The sequence below is a fragment of the Galendromus occidentalis genome, unplaced genomic scaffold, assembly GCF_000255335.2.
Source record: "Galendromus occidentalis unplaced genomic scaffold, Mocc_1.1 scf7180000077484, whole genome shotgun sequence".
Classification (NCBI taxonomy): domain Eukaryota; kingdom Metazoa; phylum Arthropoda; class Arachnida; order Mesostigmata; family Phytoseiidae; genus Galendromus; species Galendromus occidentalis.
In genome coordinates, this window is record NW_003805472.1 from 821,319 (window position 1) to 837,974 (window position 16,656).

The 16,656-nt window shown below is 51.0% G+C and overlaps 2 protein-coding genes across 2 annotated transcripts; one reads left to right on the forward strand and one right to left on the reverse strand.

The window, feature by feature from the left end:
• Window positions 1–964: 964 nt before the first annotated feature.
• Gnf1 (germ line transcription factor 1) lies at window positions 965–4,313 on the forward strand. The gene is made up of 7 exons (XM_003745621.2): window positions 965–1,289; window positions 1,405–1,765; window positions 1,884–2,011; window positions 2,097–2,666; window positions 2,807–3,036; window positions 3,157–3,925; window positions 4,029–4,313. Exons 2-7 carry the CDS (start codon window positions 1,528–1,530, stop codon window positions 4,311–4,313), a joined length of 2,220 nt encoding a protein of 739 aa, XP_003745669.2. The 5' UTR covers window positions 965–1,289; window positions 1,405–1,527.
• A 4,233-nt stretch (window positions 4,314–8,546) lies between these two features.
• On the reverse strand, window positions 8,547–16,340 carry LOC108864531 (mucin-5AC). Its single transcript, XM_029112100.1, has 13 exons — window positions 16,274–16,340; window positions 12,517–13,039; window positions 11,775–11,921; window positions 11,522–11,652; window positions 11,229–11,381; window positions 10,577–11,112; window positions 10,307–10,394; window positions 9,970–10,176; window positions 9,718–9,866; window positions 9,562–9,621; window positions 9,312–9,431; window positions 8,996–9,133; window positions 8,547–8,827 (listed from the first exon to the last, which is right to left on the reverse strand). Exons 1-13 carry the CDS (start codon window positions 16,338–16,340, stop codon window positions 8,723–8,725), a joined length of 2,424 nt encoding a protein of 807 aa, XP_028967933.1. The 3' UTR covers window positions 8,547–8,722.
• Window positions 16,341–16,656: the final 316 nt, after the last annotated feature.

Genomic DNA, 16,656 nt, shown 5'->3' on the forward strand with positions numbered 1-16,656 from the left:
ACGTTGGAGATTCTTCGCTCCTAATTAAATTCTTCCCCTTGTACTCCAAAGGTTGACTTCTCGGAGATGGACTCAATCGCCCTTAAGTAACATACGAATCAATTGCTCTACCTCCACTTCCGAGCGCGTATTTTGTTCGCCTGCACCCCTCTCTCTTTGCTTCGCTCCTCCTCCTGAGATCCTCCAATCGCGCCATCGACACCAACTCATGCCGGGACAGGTATTTGCGCGCTCATTCCTGATATTCTAGAATTATTGGTGACAAGTAACAACAGGATCACGTTCCATTGACATCGTCTGATAAGATTGGCTCATCAACAGCCGAATCCTGAGCTCCGATTTAGAGAGCCCTCCAAGTTGCGAGCTCTCTGTTTTTCGTGTACAGATCTTTGACAAGAAGAGGTAGGACAATCTTTTTGATTACATTTGATCAGACCTCTCCCATATCCTGATCGTGATCTCCTGACCGCTCAGCGGTGGGAGGATATTGACGCGGAGCCTAAAACGTAATCATTGTGATTGGTCAGCGGAAAGCAATATCAGAATGGACAAATAAAATTCGTCCGGAGATAGGGGCTATCTCACTCAAGCTGACCGGCATCGGTTTCCACGTAGACTGGATTCATCAGGAGTATAAGCTCACGGAACGAGCTGCCATATTGACGCATTGAGGTCCTGGGACCTTCCTAACGATGACCGTGGAGTGGAGTGCAAGTGTCTTCAATTAGGATAATAGTGTTCGGTTCTTGATCTATCCGAGAACCGATGATTGTCCGTCAGGCGTCTCGCTGTTTAAGAACTCGCATCTCGCATCGCTCAAAGAAACGTAGGCACCATAGATACCTCGGAGCTCAGGGTACGAGCGAGGGGAAGATGGATGACTCAGATGATTCTCCTCCCAGGGACCCAAAATGGATATCCGGAATTTTTTCGGACGCACACCGACAAAATCTAAAAAGGAGACTTCCACGCCTACGGTCTCCGAGGGAACGAAAACAACCCCATCACCATCGAAGAATGAGAAGAGAACCCCCGAAGCATCGAAATCTAAGAGTTTTAAATCACCCTTGACACCGAAATCGAAATCGTCGAATGGCTCGGCCGTGAAGAGCTCAGCGCCACCGAAAAGGGCAGTGCACGAAATTAGCAGCTCTGACGAAGACGAGCCGAAAACACCCCGGAGGAGTCCAGTCAAGAAAGAAAAAATAAGCGCCGACGAGTATTTCAAGAGCAGTCCGCCAAGTGGGAGTCGGACGAGCGAGAGAAGATCTCCACGGAAGTCCGAGAAGGTATCTCATCTTATTCCATCCCCAATCTCAACATCGGACTCTCTGTTTCTGGTCTTCCCATATCCAAGTCGGGCTCTCCCATCATTTCTTTCTAAGTTCTTCCTCCTTCCCCCAGCATACGAGTCCGAAGAAAGAAACTGCAACCAAGAAAGAACCCGAAACCCCGAAGATCTCGCGGAAGTCGGAGAATGTTCCGAAGACGAAGTCCACGATACAGTCGAAACAGGCAAGCGGGTCAATGGGGGACGAAGCTCCTAAGAAGCGAAAAATAGAATCGGACGAGGAAGTGGAATCCGCGACCAAGCGACGGAAAGAAACTTCAGCCCCGGAGCCAAGTCCGAGGGGGAGGGCTTCCACCGGGAATGGAGCAAGCTATTTGGCCTATTTAAATCGGGAGCCACCCCGGCATCTCGGGGAGAAGGATCATCCCGAAGGATCCCCTGAGTGTATGAAGAAGTTCACGATCGTTATGACAGGTGGGTGTTCCTTGCCTGGAAAATTCTCGAACAGGAGGTCCGTCGATGGATCACGCGCCAGGCCTTCCTGGAGTCTCAGCACCGGATTCTGACTCAGCTCTGATTTTCACACTCTCAGGGGTCATGGACTACGTGGAGAAGGACGAGATCAAACGGATTGTTGAACAGTGTGGGGGCAAGATTACGAGTAGCATTTCCGGCAAGACTACCCATCTGATCGCGGGGAGAGATGCAGGACCAGCAAAAGTAGGCAAAGCTGTACATCTCTGTCCAAATCCAGCGGGGCTTGTAGATTTGCTGAGGAGTTCCTGACGCAGTATTGACTTTTCAGGTTGCCAGAGCTCAGGCGGTGGGCGCAAAAGTTCTGGAGGAGCTGGAATGGTTCGACTATGTCGAATCGATAACTGACACATCCAAAGCGTTCAAAGCGAAGGAGAGAGTTGACCCAGTCGAAGAAGTCATGATGGAGATCGAAGAAGCTGAAGCCAAAGCCAAAGCCAAAAAAAGCTCGCCGAGGAAACCGAAGTCCGACCCGGCGAGGGAGGGGGCTCATTCGAAAACAAGAAGCAGTCCGGAGAAGCGCAAAGAAACACAGTCGGCGGCGGCTTGCGGCTCCGAATCTCAGCCGAGCACGTCGGCCGCCAAAGCTCCACCAGCCCTGATGTGGGTTGACAAATATATGCCTTCCGCAACGAAACAGATAATCGGTCAGCAGGGAGATCAGAGCAATGTGGCGAAGTTGAGACGGTGGCTCACTCAATGGTCAACGAAGCAGAAAGCACCGTTCAATAAATTCAAGAACCCCACCGGAGCCGGTCTCAGAGCAGCTTTGCTGTCAGGACCGCCCGGAGTTGGAAAAACCACAAGTGCTCATCTGGTGTGCAAGGAGCTAGGTTTCGAGGTGAGAACGGATTTCTTCTTCCCTTTGATGACGAGCTCGTCCGATATATGGCAAGGATTCGAATCGAAAGCCGGGAGGATTCGTTCGCTTGCGTATCGGGATATGCCGGAAGAACTCGATTGGCACCTGTTGACTTTCAGATTATCGAGATGAATGCCTCTGATACCAGGAGTAAGCGTTCGCTCAAAGAGGAGGTCGCGACCCTCCTCAGCAATCGAACATTGAACAGCACGAATGCGAAGAGAAAACATGTACTCATCATGGATGAAGTTGATGGCATGTCCGGAAATCAGGATCGCGGTGGTATGCAGGAACTCATCCAGCTGATAAAGAGCTCGATGGTTCCGATCATCTGCATTTGCAACGATAGGTGAGTACTGTGGGAGCGTTCCGGCTCCGGTACAACCCCTACCCCTCCTCCTCCTGGGATGGGAACTCCATGATGAGCATCGGAACGCTAGGAATTGACGAGTGGAATTTTCCTCCGCAGAACTCATCCGAAAATGCGCTCCCTCGTGAATTACTGTTTCGACCTGAGATTCTACAAGCCACAAGTGAAGCAAATCCAGGCGGCTCTGATGAGCTTGTGCTTCAAAGAGGGCGTCAAGGTTCCTCCGAAAACGATAGAGGAGATCATCGTTGCTTCAAACCAGGATATCCGTCAATGCGTCCACAGTCTCAACCTATTCTGTGCAATCAACGACTCAAGTTCAAAGCAACAGGTCACGAAAGATGTGAAAATCGGTCCGTTCGACGTCGTCAAGAAATTCCTCGTCTCATCGGAGGGCGGGTCGCTCAATCTGAATGAGAGACAATCTTTGTTCTTCAACGATTACAACGCTGTTCCATTATTCGTCCAAGAGAACTACATCAAAGTACAGCCAAAGAATTGCGTGAGGAAACGGGATCTACTCCAAAGGCTTTCGGATTCCTCCGAAGCCATTTGTATCGGGGACACCGTTGACCGCCAGATCCGGAGTTCCAATGCGTGGGCCCTTCTCTCGGTCCAGGCCATGTATGCTGCAGTGATACCCTCGGTCAGGATGCAAGGAACCATGCGAGAAATGGTGAATTTCCCCGGATGGTTTGGGAAATATTCCACGACGGGTAAACACGCGAGGCAAGCTCAAGCCTTGAACGCTCACATGAAATGTTTGATCAGCGGAGACACCTTCGAAACCACAACCCAATACATGCCTCTGATGACGAAGAAAATCATGATGCCTCTACTCAAAGAAGGGGAATCAGGCGTGGATAAGGTAAGTTCCTGTGATGGACCGACTCCGGCAGCACATGACCGGGGATTCGATTCTTTCCTAACCCAGCTCCTCGGCGTATGAATCAAAGAACTGTCTTCCGCAGGTCGTTAACTTCATGGATGCCTACAGTCTGCAGCGCAGTGATGTCGACGCCATGCTGGAGTTGACTTCATGGAACACTCAGGGGAAAGACCCATTCGCGGATGTCCCTTCAAAAGTCAAGGCAAAATTGACGAGGAGCTTGAACAAGCACCAGATGCTCCGCTACGCGACGGACGACATGATCAAGTCCAAAGGCAAAAAGATGAAAAAAGAGAAATCAAATGGTGGAGATGACGAGGACGTCGATGACCTATCTGAGGATGAAGTTGAGGTTGATTTCGACTGAGCCCGAGACCATGACGAAGCGTTCTTTGTTCTTCAGTCGGGTCTCCTCCGCGAAAGCCGAATCTCTCCTTTGTCCTCGATTCCGCGGTGCCACCGGTCTGTCGATCCTCGTTATTACGACCGGTTGGGGCTCGAGGGGGGCGTCGAGACTCTTGGAATTTGAGAGTTCTATCGACGATTAGGCGGAACATTCCGGGAAGAAACTCTTAGATCGACTGAGGGAAGTTTTACAAGGAAAATAAATACTCTATTGTGGCTGATTTCACGAAGACAGGATTCTCAGCTAGGAATCGTAGAGCGAGAATCGTATCGAATCTCCATGCTTTGACCGCGAATTCACCAAGGCAAGAAAGACAAGGAATTTGAATCAGGACGTGCGCCTTTATTCTTGTTTTATCCGTCTCTCATCGTCTCTTATAAAGAAATTTGTTAGATCGTTTCTATGCCACTCATAATCAATAGGGGTGGCTGTGTGGGTTTTGTTGTTCATTTCGCATCCGCGTTTCCGCCGTTGCTTCTGGTGGCAGGAGCCTTCCGCCGTTCGGAGACAGCCCAAGAAAGTTCCCCGCTTCATTCACCGTCTCAATCTTCGTCGTCGCCGACAATATGATCGATACCATCATATCTCAATCTAATTCGATTATTATATCCTTATTTTATCAATCTTCGGCAATGTCACCACCGCAGACTGTTGCTGGAACACCACACCGGTGTCGTATTTCGGCGATTCAGTGTTGCGATGCCTCTCAATGTACCATCATCGTTTCTCTGTGTTCTCAGTCTGTGAGTGGGTGTGTAGGCGTAGGTATGCGGTCTCAGAATAGACGTTCTTCAAGAGTTGTTCTATCTTATCATGAAGATGTCATAAAGATTCTCCGATGGACTATTTTACATCAAATATACAATACGGGTTGACTTTCACGCTCTCTCTTCCGATGTGTACCTCTCGTCCTAACGTGAGTCCCGGTGTTTGTTCCTGTGTTCGAATCTGTTCGTGTGTGTGTGTGAACGTTTCTGAGTGTGCTTCTACTGAAGGAAAGAATGAACTCGTCCCGCTTCCCACACGACGTCACTAATCGCATTTGGTTGAGTCACTCAGTACAAGAATTTCATTGTATTCCTCTTCTTGGTGTTCGCCTGGAGGTATTGGCTTTCCTAGAGCTCCGCTCGGAATCACTCATCGCAATCTCGATCTGCCTCCTCAAGTCTTTCGTTGGTACTCGAGTCATAACCTGCACGGAACCGTCTTTCCACTTCGGATAAGTGGCGCTCCTCGCGGAGGATCGACTTTAGAATCGGACTCCTTTGGAATCCGCAGAAAATCCTCGGAAGGGTTTCTCGGATCCGAGTCATCCCGTGGCGATCGAGGGCTATGCCGATCGGTCACTATTCGTCACTCTTATCAAAACGTCACGAAGAGCTCATTTCAGTTTGAATTCGATGGAGCGGCTTTCCCGACAGTTTCGCCCAATTCCCTTATAGTTTCCTTGCTTGCTCGAGTTGTGCGTGATTGGCCAGATCGAACCTCGATAACAGCCAGCTTGTTTAGTCATTGTCTCCCCAGACATTTGTTCAATCTGATATTTGTCAAATATCGGCTTACTGCACTAAGGCTCCATCCACGACCCTGATGGGGTGAGTTCGCTTCGCAAAGTCGCCGGGCGGTCATCAATAACGCTGACATCGATTCCCCGCCATTCCTCCGGTCCTCGATTGACAACCAATCACTCGGGGACCTTACGATGCCATGGAGGTGAAGAGCTCGTGCACCTCAATAGTTCTGCGATTCCTTGCTGAGCTCAGAAAACTCACTTGAATGCTTCCCTCATCAAACCAATGTACATTGAACCCATTTCGGACGTTCCGATGATTCCATCGCAAATTTTCTCGACTCGAAAAATCGTTGCTTTTGGGTACGCTCGGAAATGATGACAAGACAAAGAATTGCTTTGCAGTTTCCCTCATTGGATTATCCAATCCAGCTGATTGTACGTCACTGGACCACTCATGGAAGGAATGTTTCATCATAGGTATCTATCTTCTCTCAATGGCCTTGACTGCCACGAAGAGGATCTCCCGCTTCCCTTTCGGCTCAAGAAAACAACTCCCAAGTTTTCTGAGAAAGACCGTTCAGGAGAAGCATTCCAGCTCTCATCCCGTCGACGATAAGTTTTTCCCTCGATCACGTCCGCGCTTCTCTCGAGGATTTCCTCGGCTCTTTAGCGCTGGCGTTCGAATTCCGTTCTTCCATCCGTATTATCTTGACTAAAGTGAATGATACGAACACGATCCCGCTGATCGTTTTCGCATTATTGTTCCATCTCCGTCATGTTCGATATGAACCCCGTTTCGTCTTTCCTCGACAATACTAGCGAGGTCCCGCTCCTAATCTTCTCACTGTTTTGCGAATAAAGTTTTCTCTGGACTCGGGATGGGGATTCCGTGCTTCAGAGGAGAATCGCGACTACTTCGCTCCCGAGCATTGTCTCCCGGAAGAATTCTCTCGAAGAGACTCAACTTCTCGAAAAAAACGCCTCTCATCGGAGAGTTTATCCAACTACTCGACAGCACCCGATGAAATGCCCAATTCGACAGCTCTTTCTGTGATTCCACAAGCTGCTTGAGATTAGGAGGGGGAGCACGTGATAAACCGGAAAGCGCCGCTGATGTTCGTCTCGATGTGAAAACCTTGTACACGACCGAAGCTGAAATTCGGCGATGTCGATCTATGTACGGCGAGGTCCTCGGAATGGCGGCGGTCAGAATGGCGGGAACGAGTGCGGGCCATTTCCGCGCAGGCCCCTCTCGATCTATGATCTCGCCTCTGAACGAGCCGACTCGGTGGGTGGACAAGCTCCGCCACCCGATAATCGAGCAGGAATCACCTGAGTTGGATCATCCGATTAGCCGCGGACCGGTGTAATCACCGAGCCTCGCTAGTTTTCCGTGTCTCTTCCGAGTACAATGATGTAGGAACGCATTTTATGAGATTTTCTTCGGGTGAATACGTTTTTGTGATGAATATGTACGAGGTCAGACGATGACATACTTTAAATGGCTCCAACGGATGAACTCCTCCATCTCTCGATCTGACCGTTGTCGGGTCGAAATCTCCGAGAGAGGACTTCATCCGCCCCGAGTTACTATTTGATGTGTATTCTCGTTGATAAATCGTGACAGAAACAGTATTCAAGTCACACACGCAATTCAAAAGCTTTCGTTTGTTCGCTGCTGAGGTGAATCCGTGAATAAATAGTAAATCAATAGAGATGGAAAAAACATCAATCGATTGACGATGATCGTACCAGTCCGAAGGTAAATCCCATCTCCTCCGTTTATGACTCGAGAACGAGGAGACACTACTGAAACATACCGGAGGTGACAAGCGCGTTAAAATCCCCTAGGATCGACCCCATGCGCACGGTGTTAAGTGTCGGACCCGATCAGAGCATGAGATACGCGGAATAAATAGAGAAATTACGAAAATAATGCGTTCGGAAATCTTCTACCGATCGATCTCCGAACGTTACGAATATTCGTCTCTGCTGAGGATCTCCGCCAGATCCAATAGAAAAAAACCGGGAGCCATCTTTGAATCGACTAGATTGACGCGGTTCAAACCAATTTTTCGGCGCCGTTTTCCTCCACGTTGTTTTTGAGAACATCCAAAACACTTGGTTGAGAAATCCGCATTCGTAACGATACCTAACGACGGAACTGATGCATCCTTCCGGAACACTGTCCAAAACTGTCCACCTTCGAAAGCGTTTACCGGTCAATCTGTTCGTCTATCTTCTATTCTGTAACGATTCTCCGTCTCGAGCTTCAACTTCCGTGCAGCTCGTAGCACTCAGATTGGGGAACTCGAGGAGGCTCCAGACCGAATAGCTCACGCTGCTATAACGTGAGACCCTGCCTCGAGTTTTCGATGTGCCCATAGGGATTTTAAGTATGTATAAGGACATTTTGTACAGCAACAATTGTACTCAATCCTCTATCCGGCTCCATCGTCCATGTGGCATCGTCCTCGTTCTGTGACCGGGTGCCCGTGCTGTGGCACGCATCGTTTTCACCTAAGTGCTTTCCTTAAATTCCGGGCTTCGGAACAATCACGGGATTTCCCTCGCAGGGTTCCTACATAGGGCCAGGACTGCACGAGGTCAGGGTCCGACTGAGCGAGAACTTGTGGAGCGACGCCCAACGTCCCTCGACCGTCGACGTCCCACGCGCCAATGTCTCTCTACTACCTGCTCGGTTGCTTGTTGTTTGTCATTGTTCATCTGTTTCGTCTGTTCTGTTGTTGTTTGTCTGACTCAATGTGATCCTCTATGTTCCGTCAACCTGTTTGTCGAGGCGATGAATTACACTGAACGTCGAAGCCCATTTATCCACAAGTCCGAGATTTGAACCTCACTGCGTCGACGTCTGCGGTACAGAAACCACAACCACGGGCTTCAGAGATTGCGAAGACGCCGTTATGAACTGTTGGCCCGAGATTATCGGGAATTGGCTCACCTGCAACGCATGGGTCGGTTTTAGGAATGGCTTCGCTCACTCGCACACGATGGAATTTTTTTTATAGAAAATGTTTCTCGTAGCAGAGCGACGTCGGCCCTCGTAACATGATCCGCATTCTTCGGCGATTGAACGTTTTCATTATGATGATGAGAGGCTCAAACGTACCGGCTTTATGGAAAGAGTTGTTGTGCCGCTCAGCTGTACTTTTCCCAGCTGGTTAAAGCCACCGGCAGTAACGAGGCCGTTCTGGGGGACCACGACGGCGCCCCCTGGACCGCCCGCCGTAGCGGTAGCGAGAGGCGTCTGTAAATGAAGCAACACACCTTTCAATTACGCTTTCGCTCGTGACTTCGATATCATCAATTTACTACGCACGGTTCTATTCCGGCACGGTTCTTTCTTCCACAGAAATACAGAGCAATAGATGTGGATGATGAGATGTACGTAAGCGATAAGGCAAAAGGGTCCTGAACGCACTGACCTGAGTTATTACGGTGGCCATGGTTGTTGCCTGAGCTGCGTGATTCGTCGCTTTATACTGTCCTGGCACCTGCCCAGACCCTGCAGATTGTGTCAGGAACAAGGTGGGGGCCGGTCCCGTCTAGAAAATGAAATCCGAATCAAACACCGTTTCTGATTCTGTTCCGTAATGCTTATGAGAGGGAAGGGAATCCAGCATAGGGTGAATGATGAGGCCGAGCTCTTGCAGGTGTCGAGTCGATGTGCCTCACCTTATTAGCTCCTCCCAATTGCGTCGACTGCCCACCATTCTGTTGAGGGATCTGCTGAACCTGCCGAAAGGAGAAGGAGATGAGAATCATAGGGAATTCACTAATTCGAAGGGCTTCGTAGTCGGATATGGCGGCCAAGACTTTCAGAGAGCCTACCAAAGTTAGAGGTTGTACAATGTGTCCGCTGGGAGCCAACCTTACGACACTTCCCGGTTTGCACATCAACGGAATCGATGTGAGACCACCCCCGCCATGGGGACCGGAAGCCGATACCGAGACTGTCACCTCGCCATTAGATTGCGGGGCTGAGGATCGTGAAACAATCAGAATGTCAGTCATGATAATGATCGAAGCAAAAAGGAACTCGACAATGAGTCGTAGGATCATGGTCGGTGTGGGATAAGGTACCGAATCGGGCTCGCGTCTCACCTTTGATGTAGCTCACGGTATTGGCCGCGTGCAGAAGAGTAGCAAGATTGCCAGTGTTTGGGAGATACGTCGGAAGAATAGTCTTCTGGTTTCCTGGAGTGAAAATCGCTCTTGGAGGTTCACATGGCGTAGCCGTCGGGACCAACGACGTCGCTGTCACTTCAACTTTAGCGTACTCCTTGGAATCTGGAATTTTTATAAAAAAAAGAAGTTTGTGGTTTTTTGTTGGCGAGGTAAGTGCGATCGTCCATCGTGGGATGATCTCTGTCCGGGAAGCCTGAACTTCCTCCGAGGTTAGAGGGGAAAAAATCCTCACCTATGAATGTCACTGGCGCTCCGCTCACCGATCCGCCGCCAGCGCTATAGGATCGATCTCCCTGGACAGCGGTCACCGTCTTGTCGATCTGAATTAGGCGAAAAAGAACTTAGGGGAATGAGCCTCAAGGAAAAGCCCCGCATCGGCTCGAGAGGGCCGAATCCGCAACCTTCTGCAACGCGCTCTGCTTCCGTGAGAAGCCGTCTCGTCACAGAATTCGTGGAACGTCTCGCGAATATCGAGTCTAGCGTAGCTGCTCGAGAGACTCACCTTGCCAGCGTTGAAAGTGTTTGCCTTAATGTCGAGATAATCTTGTTCTCTGGCCGCTCTAACTATGAGCCCAGGTCCTGCTTTTATCAGAGGAGTGAGCGAAGTCGACAAAGCTTGCGGGAACGATTGTTGTTGCTGCTGCGTCTGCGACGGTTGCTGCTGCTGCGTTTGCGACGTCTGTTGCTGCTGCGTAGCTTGTTGTGTTTGCTGCTGCTGCTGTTGTTGTTGCTGCTGCTGTTGTTGGTGTATCTGGCCTTTGGTGGCTTGTTGATAGATGGGGTTCGACGCGGCCGATGTAACGGAAATGGTGATTGGTTTGCAATCTTCCGAAGTTTGCTGCTGCTGCTGCTGCTGTGCGTTATGGTTTACGCCGTTGACACGCATTTCAGAGCTAGTACTGACTACGATTGGGGCGCGAGCTTCGACACGTGCTTCAATCGTAGTTTTTCTGCTCGCCCCGTTTTGGTGATGCTGTGTCGCACTCGACGATAAAAGGTCAAATTCATCCGCCTCATAGTCGCTCAGGTTGCCGCATTCTGCAATATCCAGAAACGCATCCGAGTTATACGATGGATTCCAGGAATGGCCGAACGGTACGAAATCATCCGAGGCAGACTGCCCTCGCAACGAGCGGGAGGGGTTAGGTATTCACCGGAAGCCGTAGTTGTCGTTTCGTTGTCAGGAGAAACGCTACCTCTCCGTTTCATTTCACTCATGAGCCTTTCAGCGGCAACCAACTCATTGGTGGCTGCAAGAAGCGCCCTCCGAGGCTCGAGCAGATGTCCGGGACCGATGATTTCCGTCCCTGGCGAAACGAGAGAAGTTAGGCGGGGGCTCGTGGAATGGAGGGGAAGAGGCGAATCGATCAATTTCATCACGATCTCAATACAGAGTGCTTCGAATGCGCTATTAGAAGAAGGAAAACTGCTTTACCATTTAACTTACCCAGCGGGAGAACTGAGCAACCATCTTTCCGCAGATTGGCCAAACGGTGCTGAGCGCTGATCTTGTCTCCCGCCAGTTTCTCTAGCTGCTGTTCAAACTCTCGCTCTTTCTTCTTTAAACTCTGGATGTATCTGTAGGAGGGAAATAACGGTGAACGACTCGAGCTTCCCGCTTCCACAGCGCCTGGACTCCCTAGAGACACACGGCCGTAATCTGGCTCGATCTCGGATCCGAACGACCATCCCGCACTAACCTCAACGCTGATCTGAGAATGGTGAGGTTACTGGTCTTTTTATCGTCCTGAATGTTGGGCAACTGTTTCTTCAGACTCTCGAAGCACTCTTTCAGATGAGCTCTCCGATTCTTCTCCAACTTATTATGTACCTCACGTGTTCCCGCTCTGGAAAAAAAATCCCTCATTAGCCCAGCTGACGGACCGGCGTTCTCCAACGCCGCCACCGAGCCCCAAAAGGCTGCTCGATAGAGATCGCGGCGTATTTCGTCACCGAAAGACCGGAATACGACGCGAGGTTCCCTCCCGGCGACGGTACTTGAGATGAAAAACCTTCCGTCTAATTACTATTAGGCGGTCCCGCAGGTGATCTAGGCAAGAAGAAGGCCGAGCCGAGGCTCAAGCACCACCTCCAGCCTCATAAATTTCGCTAAGCCAGGGTAAGCGCAGCGTTCCCTGAGGGAGAATGCCGACGGAACGACGATCGAAATCTCGACGAATGTTCGATTTCGTCGAGGGCTATTTCTCAACGATTCCGTAATCTTTCTTATTTCCAAGCGAATGACGTGGGAGAGGGGGCCCCAGGGCTGCTGGTGACGTCTCGTTGACGGTTTTCCGATTTCGTCCCGTGCGAGCCCTCTCTCTGCTTCCGGATTCCGAGGAGTTTTCGGAAACGGCGCCTCCGGGAAACGACTGACAATGGGAATCCATTTGGTGTCGGAAGCCGTGAACACGTCTTAGGGGAAATTATTCAAGGACTTACCCCCCAATCCTCCGCATCTGTTTTTGGTCTCTACTGTTCTCATCGTGTGACGACAAGGAATCCGTTCGGTGACGAGATGTTGCGCTGCCACTCCGTTGGCGGTACGCCCCGGCCTGCTGAATGACACCGACTCCGACTGAGATAGGCGATGCCCCTTGAGTCGTCGTGGTAGTCGTAGCCGCCGTTAGAGCGGTCACCGGAGACGACGACGGCAAAACCGGAGGTGGAGTCCCGCGCAACGAAGATCCTCCGCTGCTGCTAGTCGTCGTCGACGCTGCCGTTTGGACGGTTGTGGACGCTGCCGTTGACGTATTAGTTTGGTTGAATACGGCGCTGAAGCCGACGGGCGACGATCGACCACCAGCATTGCTTGAAGACACATTGTTCGTCGTCCCGCCATTGCTGTTCGATGAGGTCGGCGTTGCCGGAATCGAAGACGGCGACGAGGCTGTCGTTGGACTCCCGATAGAGGTTCCGCTAGACGATAGCTGGGTGAACGTTGTGTAGTCATGAGGCTCCTCACCTGGAATTTGAGGGTTCTAAGGCTTAGTTCCGAACGGACGACTTCGAGATTCTATCGTTTATCGTTCAAAAAAGCTCGGGAAGCCCGATCTCCATCGTCGATTGGAATGATCATCCTAATAATTCGCATGTCAGGATGGTGTTTCTTTGCCGTCTCCTATAGAGCCAAATGAATTGTGCACGGTGAGATCGACCACAAGACCCAAAATTTTCTTTCGAGGTTTCCACCAAACAAATCCAAGGGAATCTGATCCTGGAGGTCCACTTTCTCGATCGGAGGCCGGTGAGGCCCGAAATTTCAGACAGAGGACAAGACCCCGGATATCGATCGAGCGTTTGATCCGAGAGGGATCTCGTACCGAACGAGAACACATCGGCGGGATGTGTTATCGCGATGCCGTCAACAAGTCCGCGAAAAGTGCGGAGCGTCCTCACGAAGGCTATGGCCGCCCTCCTCCTCTTCACCCGATCGTGGAGGGGAGGAGAGACGTTTCCGCATGCTCGAGTCACGTAGCTCACGCGCAGAGACTCCAACTAGATGGAGAATTCTGACCGAAACCACGCGGTTCGTAAACTCGCTCGTGATCGCACGACCGTGGAGACTCTTTTCAGCAATCGGGATGATTATCGACGATTCCGAGATATCTAATACCGGAATAGACTTCCAATCACAGATTTATATTCATGCGGTAACCCCGGCCCGAGGGTTGGTCACTCCGTCTCTTGACCCGTGAAATGATTTCGTCAGATTCTGTCGCAGATGTTTTTTCTTTCAGATTCCATCCAATTGAAGCTTCAATCCTCATCTCGGATTGGGAGCAGGGTCGCCAAAGTCTGTCGAGCGGTAAAGACCCGATGGAGTCAGAAATTTTTAACCTTAGAGGCGCGCTTCCTCTTCCTTCGTCTCCTAACGTCTCCCGCCGTGAGTCGCCGAGTCAAGAGCGCCAAAAACGACATCTGTTCTCTCACGGACACGTGGGCCTTCACGTGAGGAGATAATCATCCATTAGTATCGAGTCACCTGGATGCCATCGACGCTTTCCGAAGCCATCTAAGGCGTTATGCGGATTCTTGAATAACCACCATGCCCGCTCGACTGTATTCGAAGCGAGAACAGAAACGCAAGGAGTGATTATATCAGTGTCATTCAATTGCGACAAGCTTTCGTTTCGAATCCGCGTCCGATTCATGTCCGTCAGCTCTCGTGGGAACAACAAATAATCTCATCGTTGATTCCGGACGCTGAGCCGAGCGGAATTTCTGACGAGAAATCACTGACAGCGGTGAAAGGGCATCCACGCCGCACATTGCTAGCTGTAAGGCAAGGCAAAACGACGTCAACAACGTCATTGGCGTCTGAAGTACTGGTGGTTGGAGCGGCTGCGGTGCGGGTGAACAACCTATCCGTGTTGAAGAGAACCAATGGCGGCACCAGCCACCGCGGCAACAGTCCACAACAAAGCCAGGTTTGCAAGAGCGTCGGCGCCCACTGACGCTCAAATCCCCGCTCATACAGAACAACAGACGTCGACAAGCGTCCGTCTGAGTTAAGGTTCGAGTGGCGAGTAAGCCGCCGAGGAAGATTGACACTCTCCAGAAAACGAATTCCAGGGGGGGCTGAACGTTTCCGATTCACCGCTTCGCTGTCCTCTCGCTAATTCGGACTGACTGATTGGCTCATGAGGGGGATACTGGGTGGTTGACAACCCGATTGGCTTCCGAGCGACAAAAACTCAACGTTCACGGCTGAGGGCAAAATGACCTCGCGAGAGCCGATTCGGAGAAGCATCCGAGCCGGAGACCCCCGGAGCGTAATGAGGAGCATAACTACGACATCGCGGGCCAGGAGCCATAGAACCTTGCTCAGGAAAGAAATTGCTCTGTGACGCTCGACGTCCTGTAGAAGCTTCTCGAGACGTCGGGAGCCTGAAAATTAGTAGTGATCTGGATACTGTGCGACTTATTGCCCGTTTTTCCAGCCGATTCCAAGAACTCGATCGCTCGTACAGGGATTGTATGCCAGAAATCCCCGCAAACGGGATTACACTGCTAGGAATACGGCATTCGATATGCGTTTTGAGAGTGAACCGAACGGACCAATAAATTCCATTCGCCTCGATGTCAAGTCGATAGCGAACTCGGCAGGGGCGCTTAGTTTGGTCTGGTTTGGAAGAACCCGAGCTGTGAACTCGAGCTTGCCTCAATCGGGCTGAGTCGCGGATCGAATGAATCCGGACCCTCAGCTTTGATTCCAGGACGTCATCTCAGGTTCGACATCGATCTAGCCTCGCTCGCCGTCCGACCGGCAAAGATAACATCCTCTGACAGCGAAGCTCGGACGGGTTACAACAGCGAAGCTCACATCTCGCTGCTTCACGCATGATAAATTAGAGGTCTAAGCAGATATGAGGAACCTCGCGGATTCAAGCATTATTCTGGCTGAAGAAGAGCCTCAAAATCGTATCCAGATCCGGAGCTTTGGCTGATACCCTTAGCCAAGCTAGGCCGAAACAGGGGGGCCGAGCTAGGAAATGCATGGAAAGGACAAAGAAAACCGCTCTGAGCAAGAATCCGAGGGTACAATGTAAATCATGGAAGACAGAACGAGCGGGTTTTTTTTTCGCGCTGGTATATCCCGCGGAATCGAGAGCTGGCAGACTCTCTGGATTCGCGGATCAGGCCCGACATTTCGGGCTCCTGTTCTCCACGATTGCGAGTTATCACGGTCAGAGGATGACAATTCAGAACGAGGACCGGGAATCATCTTCACGTAGATGTCCTTTGATTTCTGATGCTCGAGATCCAGAGCACTCATTCAAAGAAGACGGAGAGCGGGGGTATCATCCCCTCGGCGTAATGAAATTTAGTCCGTCGTCATCAACATCGTTTACGGCACGAGGGAGAGTTTCCGGTTGCATTCAGTGAAGCTGCTTCCCTCCGCCAAATATCCTCGGAGAATTCCAGGACTCAGTCAGAGGAGAGCTCGTGAGTGCGCGAGCTCGAAGACATTTTCAAATGTCGGAATGACCAACCGATCGCAAGTCTGATCCACTCGTATGCGGAGAAGGGCCGAAATTACTGCAGCCTGATCCGCGTGTCTCAGAGACTTGGAAAAGAGGAATGAGCAGGACAACCCTCACCGCCGACATTTATCCTGTCGCGATCCGGGGCGAGTTGAGCTCCGCATGCACACACCGACTGGGGATGCCAACCGAGTGGGGCTTCGGCCACTTACCTCGAGCACTGGCTTCACTCTTGTACTCTAGATAGCGAGCCGCTTCGAGCAATGTGAGAATACTCATTATTCAGCTTTATCCAGTGTTTGGTAACGGCGGCCGTGTTGTCGCTGCGGCTGTTGATGCTGCTGATGATGGTGGTGGTCGTCGTGGTGGTAGTAGTGGTGCTGCTGCTGCTGTTGGCAGCGCAGCCGCTGCAGAGCATTCGTCGGAGAGACCAACGAATCTAATATGGTTTGCCCGCTACTGGCAAAGGAACAGCAGCCGCAGGTTAGCGTCGTCGGCAGCAGCAGCGACAGCGGCAGCAGCAGAGCTTCGGAAGACTCAGGTCTGGGATTTTCAGCCAGCTTGTCGTACGATAACCGCAACCGAACTTCACGAG